At 66.5% G+C, this 10,460-nt stretch overlaps 2 protein-coding genes and 1 long non-coding RNA gene across 5 annotated transcripts; all 3 read left to right on the top strand.

Annotated features, from left to right (window-relative positions):
• The first annotated feature begins 622 nt into the window (after positions 1–622).
• LOC140655236 (uncharacterized) lies at positions 623–2,463 on the top strand. The gene is made up of 3 exons (XR_012043726.1): positions 623–1,065; positions 1,313–1,412; positions 1,762–2,463. It is a non-coding gene; the product is annotated as an uncharacterized lncRNA (long non-coding RNA).
• Positions 2,464–3,416: 953 nt separating this feature from the next.
• On the top strand, positions 3,417–5,614 carry COMMD4 (COMM domain containing 4). The gene is made up of 8 exons (XM_072869443.1): positions 3,417–3,733; positions 3,823–3,894; positions 3,978–4,043; positions 4,324–4,363; positions 4,488–4,607; positions 4,857–4,937; positions 5,025–5,201; positions 5,329–5,614. The coding sequence occupies exons 1-8, from the start codon at positions 3,731–3,733 to the stop codon at positions 5,367–5,369; spliced, it is 600 nt and encodes a 199-aa protein (XP_072725544.1). The 5' UTR covers positions 3,417–3,730; the 3' UTR covers positions 5,370–5,614.
• A 150-nt stretch (positions 5,615–5,764) lies between these two features.
• On the top strand, positions 5,765–10,368 carry NEIL1 (nei like DNA glycosylase 1). Of its 3 annotated transcripts, XM_072869441.1 has the most exons (10): positions 5,765–6,140; positions 6,225–6,258; positions 6,375–6,494; positions 6,664–6,742; positions 7,911–8,010; positions 8,163–8,287; positions 8,795–8,822; positions 9,365–9,426; positions 9,597–9,801; positions 9,980–10,368. In XM_072869441.1, exons 1-10 carry the CDS (start codon positions 5,840–5,842, stop codon positions 9,997–9,999), a joined length of 1,074 nt encoding a protein of 357 aa, XP_072725542.1. In that variant the 5' UTR covers positions 5,765–5,839; the 3' UTR covers positions 10,000–10,368. The 3 variants fall into 3 exon arrangements, with proteins under 3 accessions (XP_072725542.1, XP_072725540.1, XP_072725541.1); XM_072869439.1 differs by having other exon boundaries at positions 5,765–6,258; XM_072869440.1 differs by lacking the exon at positions 9,980–10,368 and adding an exon at positions 8,420–8,579 and having other exon boundaries at positions 5,765–6,258; positions 9,597–9,709.
• Positions 10,369–10,460: the final 92 nt, after the last annotated feature.

The following is a 10,460-nucleotide window of genomic DNA, read 5'->3' as shown; positions in this document are numbered from 1 at the left end:
GCCGGAGGAGCCCCCCACCGCCCCTCGCTGCGCCGGGCCCGCTCCGCCCCCAGCCCGGGGAGCCCCGGGGCGGGGGAGCCGCCGCTCCCCTCGGGGCCCCCGCTGTCCTCGGGGGGAGGTGGCCCGGGCCCTGGGCCGGGGGGTCCCGGCGAGCTGCGGGGCGGGGGCGGAAGGGGCCGGGCCGGGGGAAGGAGCGGCCCTCGCGGCTGCGCGGGGCACAAGCGGCGGCCGGGCCGGGGCCGCTCGGCGGGGCTGCGCCAACAGCCCGGGCGAGCGGCGCCGGCGCCGGGTCCCGGGGCTGCCCCGGGCGCTCGGCTCCGCGGGCCCGCAGCCCTGCCCCTGCCTCCCTCCCGGGCACGGTGCCGGGGCCCGGCGGGCGGCGCAGCCCGGCGAGGAGGCGGGAGCGGCCGCCCCGAGCCCGGGTGAGGGGCGCCGGGGGCCGCGGGCGGAGCGGGGCCGGGAGCCCGGCGGGGCGGCGGGGGGTCCCGGGCCGGGCCCGGCTGCAGCGGGGCTGGGCGGGCCGGAGGCCGGCGGGGGGCGGCTGCGGGCTCGGCGGGGGCTCCCCGGGCCGAGCACCGCGGGGAGCTGCGCCCCTGCCCCGGGACAGGCCCCTCCCCCCTCACTTCCCGGGGCGGCTGCCGGGCCGGGGGCGGGGGGAAGCTCGGCTGAGCCGGGCCGGGCGGCGCCGCTCGCCCGCGGGGGCTCGGGCAGCCCGGGAGAGCCGGGGGACCCCGGCGGGGAGAGGCGCCTGGCGGGGCTGGACCCCGCGGGCAGAGGCCGGGCTCCCCGCCCGCAGGAGGACGAGGCGACCCCGGGCTCCTGCCCGGGACCAGCTCCTGGCCGGGGACGGCCCCGCCCGGGCCTGGGCCCCTGCCCGCCGGTGCTGCCGTGCGGCCCAAGGACGCCTCCTTACAGCTCCAGCTCGCACACGCTTTGTCGCAGCTCCCGCCTGTCCCGGCTCCGCTGACGGACGCTCCAGCCTGGCGTCGGCTCCGGCCCCGGCCCCACGGTCGGTGGTGCAGCTCCAGCCCCCTGGTCTTTATTTCAGCCCCAGCCCCACGGTCGGTATGTCAGCTCCAGCTCTGCATCGTGTCAGCCCCAGCCCTACGGCATTTATTTCAGCTCTAGCCCTGAAGGATTTATTTCAGCTTTAGTCCTAGGGTCTTTATTTCAGCCCCAGCCCTGTGGCCTTCGGTTCAGCCCCAGCCCCCGGGTCTGTGTTTCAGCCCCAGCCCCAGCCCTACAGTGGCTATTTCAGCACCAGCTCTGTGATGTTTCAGCTCCATCCCCTTCCCCACTGTATTGATTTCAGCTCCAGCTCTGCATCATGCCAGCTCCAGCCCCACGGTCGGTATTTCTGCCCCAGCCTCAGGATCTTTATTTCAGCTCCAGCCCTACAGTATTAGCAAGCGGTAGGACATGAGGAAATGCCCTCAAGTTGCGCCAGGGGAGGTTTAGATTGGATATTAGGAGAAACTTCTTCACCGAAAGGGTTGTCAAGCATTGGAACAGGCTGCCCAGGGGAGTGGTTGAGTCACCATCCCTGGAGGTATTTAAAAGACCTGTAGACGTGGCGCCTGGGGACATGGTTTAGCGGTGGGCTTGGCAGTGCTAGGTTAACGGTTGGATTTAATGATCTTAAAGGTCTTTTCCAGCCTAAATGATTCTATGATTATTTATTTCAACCCCAGCCTCTGCCCCAGGCTCTTTGTTTCCCCTCCAGCCCCACAGTTGATATTTCAGCTCCATCCTGTATTTCAGCTTCAGCCCTAGATTCGGCTCTACCCCTGCAGTCCATATTTCAGCTCCAGCCCTACGCCATGCATCTCGCCTCCGGCTCCAGAATCCATATTCCAGCCCCAGCCCTGCCGTCTGTATTTCATCTCCAGCCCCAGGGTCGCTATTTCAGCTCTAGCTCCACCCTTACACATTTTACTTCAGTTCCAGCCCTGCTGTGTTTATCTCAGCACCAGCCCCTGCCCTACAATCTCTATTTCAGCTTCAGCTCTGCTGTTGCAGCTCCAGCTGCACATCTTCCCACTCACTGCCTCTGGGTGAAACTGCTCCTGGTTCTCCTGGCCACTGGGGCTGTTGACAAGGTCATAAATCAATCACTGTCATCGCTCAAATATCAACGTGAGCTGTCATCGCTGTCCCAATATTGCCTTGATCGGTGCATCTGAACGCTGAATAAAGCGTTGGCCCTCCCAGAGACTCACCTCACACGCCGAGTTCGGCCTGGTGCATGCCAGCGTCCCGCGCTTCAGGGACAAACGCGACCAGACCCCAACCTCCAGTGAGGGTCCCACGGCCCTGCCTGCCCCACCCACCCACAGACCCCCCAGCCGGTGTTGAGGGCTGGGAACGGCCGCTCAGCCTCCGGTTCCCAGTCCCAAAAGGCGGCACTCGGGCTGGTGCTGAGCCCCAGAAACGCAGCCCTGAGCCCCGGCCCCCCCCGCTTGTTTTCAGGCCCAGAAACGCAGCACGTGGCTCCGGTTCCACGCTCTGAAAACCCAGCTCTTCGACTTTTGTTTGAGCTGCTGAACCCCGCGACTGAGCCGGGTTTTTCGGCCCCAAACCAGCCCCCGGGCTTGTTCTCAGGCTCTGGCACCGAGTCCCCGCTTGGGGGGCTGCAAACCCCCCCAGGCCGTCCCTGGCCCCGCTGCGATGGCGAAGGAAGGGGGAGCCGCAGCCCGGGGCCCCAGGCCGGGAGTGCTTGGGACCTGGGGGGCACCTCCCGCGGGGAGGAACCGGGGCCTGGGGCAGCACCCGCCCGCCCAGGGAAAGCTCCGTTGCACTGGTCCCGCTTTCCTGTCTTGAAGCTGTGTCGCACGCTCTGTTTACGAGAGTGAAATCACGGTAAGAGTGCCGTTATTACTTTTAGCTGTATTATTATTATTCCAGGCCCCAGCCCCACCATCGCCCCCCGCCCCCAGGGAGCCCGGCCCGGGCCCTCCCGGCGCAGCCCCGACCCCCCCCGCCCCACCCGGCTCCCGCTGCGGCCCCGGCCCCGCTCGGGACCCCCCCCCCGCCCCCGGCGCCCTTCGCCGCCCCTGCGGGCCCCGCGACCCGCTCGGCGCCGCGCCAGCCTCGACGAGCCCCGAGGACAGCGGGGGCCCCGAGGGGAGCGGCGGCTCCCCCGCCCCGGGGCTCCCCGGGCTGGGGGCGGAGCGGGCCCGGCGCAGCGAGGGGCGGTGGGGGGCTCCTCCGGCCGGGCGGAGGGCGGGCGGGCGGCGCTGGGCAGCGGGCGGACCCGCGGGGCCCGGAGCCGGCCGGGGGAAGGGGCGGGACGGGAGCGGAGCGGGGCGGGGGGAGCCGGGGCCACCGCGACAGCGGGGACGGGGCGGGCGGCGCTGAAGTGGGCGGGGCGCCGAGTGAGGGGCGGGGCATGGCGAGGGGCGGGGCGAGGAGGCCCCTCCCGCGGGGCAGCGGCCGCCCCCGCGCTCCAGCGCCCGGGGCCACCGTCCCTGCCCCTGTCCCCGGCCGGGCAGCGCTCCCGGGGCCGCTGGGGCCGGGGTCCCGGTTCCAAGGCCCCTGCCCCGCCGCAGAGCCCCTCAGGGCAGCCCCCCCACCAGCACGCGGGGCAGGGCTCCGCCGCGGGGGCGGGGGCGGGGACGGGCGGAGCGGCCGCGGCGCCTCCGGCCCGCCCAGGTCTCCCCCGCCCGGGAGCGGTTCCGGGTCGCGGAGGCGGGGTCTGCAGCGGCACCGGGGACCGGAGACCGGCGGCGACATGGTGGGGCGGCGGGTGGCGGGGAGGGACGGCGGCGGGGCGGGGGGCACGGCGAGTCCGCGGCGGGCTCTGACCGCGCCTTCCGCCCGCAGCGGTTCCGCTTCTGCGGGGACCTGGACTGCCCCGACTGGGTCCTGGCCGAGATCAGCACCCTGGCCAAAATCGTTAAGTGCCCGCGCCCACCCCGACCCCCTGCCCGCCCCTGCCCGCCCCGGGCGCGGTGGTCACCCTCCTTCTCCCCCCGCAGTCCTCGGTGAAGCTGAAGCTGATCTGCGCCCAGGTGCTCCGGGACCTGCTGGGGGAGGCCATCGAGGTGAGTGGGACCCCCCTCCATGGGGCTACTGCGCCGGAGGCAGTGTTACACCACTGCAGTTGCATAATTAGCGATATTACTGACCCTGATATTCCTAATGCAAGCCTTAGTACTAAGAATGCTGCCAGCCAGTGCTAGTAGTAATAATAAAGATGATAAGTATTAGTAGTAGTAATGCTAAGGTGAGAATTATTAGCGCCAGTGTTGGTAGTGAATGCGTTACGTGGCCGTACGGTACCTGGTGTTTACCCTGACGGCCCCGCGCTCTGCTCTCCTGCAGTATGAGAAGATCCTGAAGCTGACCTCGGACGCCAAGTTAGGTGAGTGCTGCTGCCCCAGTCCCGACCAGGGTCCCCCCGGGGAGCCGCGCTCCGGGGACGGGCAGCGATCTGGCAGGGGCCACCTTCCCGAGGCGGCGGAGCTAGCCCTCCATCCCTCCCACAGAGTCAGGGGACGTGAAGGCGACCATCGCCGTCCTCGGCTTCATCCTCTCCAGCGCCGCCAAGCACAACGTGGACAGCGAGTCCCTGTCGAGCGAGCTGCAGCAGCTGGGGCTGCCCAAAGGTAGGGGGGACCCTCGGGGTGTCACCACGGGCCAGACCTGGTGGGATGTGCCAGGGCTGAGCCGGCAGCCCCCGGCGCTGCCTTCTTCACGCCCAGATCCAGCGCGGGATGGCAGCCGTGTTGTCCCCCATCACCTCCCTTCCACGCCATCCATCCCCGGGGGCTCCTCCAGGTGCGTTACCGGGGTTTGGCCACAGCGGAGCTGGTGTGAGCGGGTGGCTTTCTGGTCTTGTCTCTCCCCTCGGGCAGAGCACGCCAGTGGGTTGTGCCGGTCCTACGAAGAGAAGCAGAGCTCCCTCCAGGACAGCCTCAGGGCCTGCAGCCTGAGACGTGAGTGCGGCACTGGGAGGTTTGGGGGTCGGGGCCGGTCACCCTGCCCGAGCACCCCGGGGTGCTGACGCTGCCCACCCACCCTAGTGAGCCAGCTGGGCTCGGTGTGCTGGCGGGTGGATTACACCCTCAGCTCCAGCGAGCTGCGGGAGGTCAACGAGCCCCTCGTGCACCTGACCTTCAACCTGCGGGACGGGGAGCAGGGGAGGACGGCGGCCATCCCCATGGCCCTCTCGGCCGACAAGTTCCGGGTGCTGCTGGCAGGTGAGGCCAGAGGAGGGGCGGCAGCAGGACCCCTGTCCTTGGGGGGGCCGGGGCTGCTCCTGGCAGCAGCACTGGGGGGATGCTGCAGCGCCGGCGGCTCCCCACCGCCTCCTCCCTCTCTCCTCAGAGCTGAAGCAGGCCCAGGCCCTGATGAACACGCTTCTCTGAGGAGCTGGGAGAAGGGGCGATGGCGGGAGGCGCCGACGCAGGATCGCAGGACAGGACCCGGTGCACCTGACCGGGCCCCGGCGCTGCCCGGCTGGGGAGGGGGAAGCCGGGGGCAGCTTCCCCTGGCCTCCTGCCCACGCCTGCCGGGCGCCCGGCAGCGAGCGAGGCTGCTGGGGGCCCGCTGGGCTGCCCGTGGTGAGGCTGTCCCCCGGGGAAAGCTCCAATAAAGGTAACGGTGACGAGGCCGAGCCGTGTCCCGCCTGTTTCTCCCCGCGGCAGGGCGGCGGAGGCCTCCGCGGGCCCTGCAGGCCGGGCGGGCCCGGCGCCTCGGCGGGACTACAACTCCCAGCGTGCTCTGCCCGCCGCGCAGCCAATGGGAGGCGGGCGGGGCGGGGCCTGGGCGTGTCTCCAGGCAGGGCGGCGGGCGGCAGGGTGGCACCGGGCCGTCCGGTCCCGCGGCGGCCGCGGCGATGCCCGAGTGCCCGGAGCTGCACCTGGCCGGGCGCTACATCAACGAGGCGTGCGGCGAGGTGGTGTTCTCGGGCGGCGTGGAGCGCTCGGCGGTGGGCAGGGGCCCGGAGGTGCCCTTCTCCAGCGAGGCCTACCGCATCTCGGCCGCCTCCCGGGGCAAGGAGCTGCGGCTGACGCTGGCCCCGCTGGGCCCCGGCGCGCCCCAGGACCTCGTCTTCCGCTTCGGCATGTCGGGGTCGTTCCGGCTGTGCCCCGCTGCCCAGCTCCCCCGCCATGCCCACCTCCGCTTCCTCACCCGCGAGAGCCCCCCGCGCGCCCTCTGCTTCATCGACGCCCGCCGCTTCGGCTCATGGCGGCTGGGCGATGCCTGGCAGCTGGGCCGCGGGCCCTGCGTTCTCTCCGAGTACCAGGCCTTCAGGTGAGTGTCCCGCCACCCTGCCAGCCACGGCCCGGCCTAAGGGAAGGCCCCCCCGCTTTGTCCTGGCTGCTTTTACTGCACGGTGACTCTGCCTGATGCCCCGTGCTCTGGTGCAGGGAGAACGTGCTGAAGAACCTGGATGACAAGGCTTTTGACAAGCCCATCTGCGAGGCCCTCTTAAACCAGAAGTTTTTCAATGGAATTGGGAACTACCTCCGCGCTGAGATCCTGTACAGGTAAGGTGGGTTGAGCACCCGCTGACCTGCCATGGGGGTTTGGTCTCCAGGAGTTTGCCAGAGCTTGACAGCTCCTCGGCTAAGCTGGCTGGGCCTCCTTGCCTGGTAGATGCAGGCAAGTGCCAGAACCGAGAGTTCAGGTTTGCGTGTAACAGGTGGACTCTCTTAGGTTGAAGATCCCTCCCTTTGAAAAGGCTCGGACTGTGCTGGAGGCCCTGAAGGATCAGGAGCAGGCGAGGAGGAAGAAGGTTGGGAATACCTGGTGCTTTCGCAGGCTCAGAAAGGGGCCGGTTTCCAGACAGATGCCGTACCAGGGATTTGTTTGCTTGTGGCCCTGTGGGATGTCTCGGCAGCACCCTGGGGTCCCGGGAGCTTCTTGCCTCCCGTGCAGGGAGCCAGACTGAGCTGAGAAGCATTCCTGATTTGGGTTTGGGCTCAGCAGTGGTGGAGGTGGTTCAGTTTGCTTCCAGACCGCAGTCTGGGCTCAGCTGGCTGCCTTGCTCTGGCTCTGCTTTGGGCTTAGCTGGGCACAAAGCTCTGGTTCAGGTCTGCTGTTTTGGGCTTCTTCCAGCCCAGTGTTCAGGGCCAATTTCAGTTCGTGTTTGGTTCCTCGCTCTGATGGGGCAGAACATTGTCACGAGGCCCTTGCAGAGATCGCACAGCCTCTGCGCACACCGCTGTCAGGAGGTAGTTGCTGCTCTGAGCCTTTCTCAACACGATGGCAGGCATTTTCCTTTCACAACTATAATGCTTGCTGCACGGGATCTTTCTCCTCAAGCGTGTTACTGTCCTTTGCCATAAACACCCATGTCTGAGCACGTCTGCCCCTCCAGTGGAGTGTCAAATGAGGCGCAGCCGTTCTGTAACCTCACGCGTGCAGTGTTCGTTCACACGTGGCCAGGCTGACGAGCTGTGACAGCTCCCCCGGCACATGCCTGCACGCTGCGCTGGTGCCTGGCAGTGCCTGGCTTCTGCCATCAGGAAGTCTCTGGATATATTTGGGGTGGGTGAAGAGGAAGGGGCGAGGGAAACAAAACACCTTATGAGCTTAAAATCTCTGGGGAAGGCTGCAGTAGAGCCCACGGCTGATCTCGTGGCCTCGGGGGAGAGGAGGTGGCTATTTTAAAGGAGGCTATTTAAAGGAAAACAAAACGTGCGACTTGAGGGCTGTTTTTACAAACTGCTGGTGCTCCTGTGTGCTAGCCGTCTTTCTTTGTAGCTGTGGGGAATGTGCTAATGTGCAGTTCGAAGCCTACAATGGGGTGAGCTCAGGGCTGGCACATGGTGGGGAGTGTGGCAGCTCATCCTCAGGAGGGCAAGAGGAGATGGGGAATTTGGCTGGCGTTGGGGAGGAGAGACCCCAATGAGGCTGGGGGGGCTGGCAGGTGACTTCCCTCCCCTTCTCCACCCCTGCAGAATCCTTCCCTGACACTGAGCAAGAAGCTGAAGCTGATGCAGGAGAACCCAGATCTCCTGGAGCTGTGCCACAGCGTGCCCATGGAGGTCATCGCGGCGGGTGAGGCAACTGGACGGGGAGCTGGGGAACAGGGACAGCCGGGGCTGGTGAGGACACCTGGGCTTTGTGTTCCCAGCAGCAGGAGGCTTGGGAGGGCATCCCGACACCATGGTCACTGCTTCCTCTCTACTTCTGTCCCTCTCCCTTCCCAGAGAAAAAGCTCTTTGACCCAGATCACTCAGATAATTACGCTGCTTTCAAGAACTGGCTGCAGTGTTACTTGGTGCCTGGCATGAGCTCCCTGCGTGACCGCAACGGCAGGACCATATGGTTCCAGGTAAGAGTCTGGGGTCGCTGCCTGGGGCTGGGTGCCCCCCGACCACTCCTCCAAGAGGACACCAGCCCATTTTCTGCTTCCTGAGACCCCCCAGCATTATGCTGTGTTGCTGGGGGTCTCCCTCTCCGACAGACTGCTGTGACCAGTGGACGTGGAGGTGACAAGGACCCTCCGTGCGGTGGCCAGCTGGCCAAGGGATGGCAGGCAGTCTGGAGCAGAGGGGATGATTGTGGGAACGGGGCGTTCAGGTGGTCTGGCAGCCCTGTTCCTCCGTCCTGTGCGCTGTGTCTGGGTGAGGCGCTGTGGTGGGGCCTTGCAGAAGGAGCAGGGGCTGACGGGAGAGTCCCCGAGGCACAGGGCAGGCAGAGCAAGTCCGACTCCCCCGGGGAAACGTGGCTGTTTCCCTGTCACTGTCTTGGCTGCGGGCTGGAGAAGGGGCACGGATTCTGCTGCCACTACCTGCAGAATGACTGCATCCCAGTCAACACTCTGTTGCCTTCCTTGCAGGGAGAGCCTGGCCCCATGGCTCCCAAAGGTGAGTGTCCTCTCTCCTCCCTGTGGGACCCGCTCTTGCTCCGGGAGGGCTGGAGCCTGGGAAGCCCGGAGCCTGGGAAGCCCGGGGGCAAAGGCAGGAGCAAAGCCCCTCTCCCTGGGGCACTGATGGGCCTGTGATGGCCGGTGGCACTGGGGACAGAGCCCACTGTGCCCAAGGCTTCCTACCAGCACACGTGCCTGCCTGGGCACAGCCTTTGCACCCGCAGGGTGCTTTTCCAGGCCAGCACCTACATCCCCTTCCTCGCCTGCCAGGCTGGGAGCAGGAGGGTGTGCTCTCTCTGGGGCTGCGAGCCTGAACTGAGCAATGTTTTGGTAGGGGAGGGAATCTGGTGGGAGGGGACAGGAGCCCCCTCGAGCCCTTCCTGCTAATTCCCCACCTCAGCCGGCTCAGCTCTGCTCACACATCACCTGGGACGGTGTCCCTGAAAGGTGACCGTGCCGCAGCCTGTCCCCCGAGGCCTGGGCGCTCTCTGCCCCATCTCCTCTTCAGCCTGCCTAACTTGGGCACGTCTTCTTGTGCAGGGCAGGCGTCCCGCAAGAAGCGTGCTCAGCTGAAGGCAGATCCTGAGGCGCTGACCCCCAAGGTAAGAAGCTTTGTGTTTGTGGCTCCTGCTGGGTCTAGAGGCTGTCCTGTTCCCTGTGCCTTGCTCAGGCTGCTCCTGAATTCATGATGGGGCTCCTACCTGGAGTTTCTCATAATCTGGCAGTCCAAGCACACTTCTGCTGCTAAGCTCCAGCTCTGATGTCCACGCAGGTCACCACACGTGCCTCGAAACAGCGCCCCAGGGCTGCAGCGAAACCCCCAAAGATGGCCAAGGAGGAGGAGGAGATGGCTGATGGGCCAAGGAAGGGACGTGCTCGCGGGAGGAGGAAAGTGACCACTGCCCCGGCCTTGTCTGAGCCTGAGGCGCCGGTCAAAGCCAAAAGAAGCTGCCGGACGTCTGCACGCAGGGGCAGAGGTGAGGCTGGCAGTCCCTACGGCTTTCAGATGCACAGGTGGGGGCTGTGGGAGCGCTCCCTCATGTCAAGGGGACTGAGGGGGTGCCAAAGGGCAGGAGAGGAGCCAGCAGGGCTTCGCGGGGCAGAACCGAGCACCTCCTTACCCTCTTCCTTCTCCTTTCCCTCCCCATCTTCCAGGCACAGCCCCTGCCGTCTGAGTACCGCACGCTGCCCTCCTCCTGAGGGGCGTTTTAACAGCTGCAGGAGGAGCTCAGGGAGGGCCTGGCCAGAGGCCTGGGTTAGTGCTGGGGAGAAATGGGCCTGCTCTGTACCTGTGCTCACGCCCACTTGCTACTGCTGCATCCTGCCAGCGTGGGAAGGAGAAGCTGGGCTTGGTGATGGGGCTGATTTATCCAGCGTCCTCCTGCTGTCCCCAGGCATTTGAGGGGGATAAGGGCCACGGACCGCACGTTGTGCTGGACTCTGACCCTTCCCTCTGCCTAAAAGTGGATTCCCTCTTCCTTCCCCTCTTCCCTTTCTGGCTGCTGCCTGGATCACTGTTTTTAGCTGACTAATAAAGTATTTTGTGTAGAAATCACCATGCATGCCTTTTTGTGCTAAGGATGACCCCTCTGTGCCCAGCCTCTTCCCCACATGGGCTGGAGCAGGCTTCCCCTCC

Source organism: Ciconia boyciana, chromosome 8, assembly GCF_034638445.1.
Source record: "Ciconia boyciana chromosome 8, ASM3463844v1, whole genome shotgun sequence".
Taxonomy (NCBI): Eukaryota; Metazoa; Chordata; class Aves; order Ciconiiformes; family Ciconiidae; genus Ciconia; species Ciconia boyciana.
This window is presented reverse-complemented; position numbering and strand designations above follow the sequence as displayed.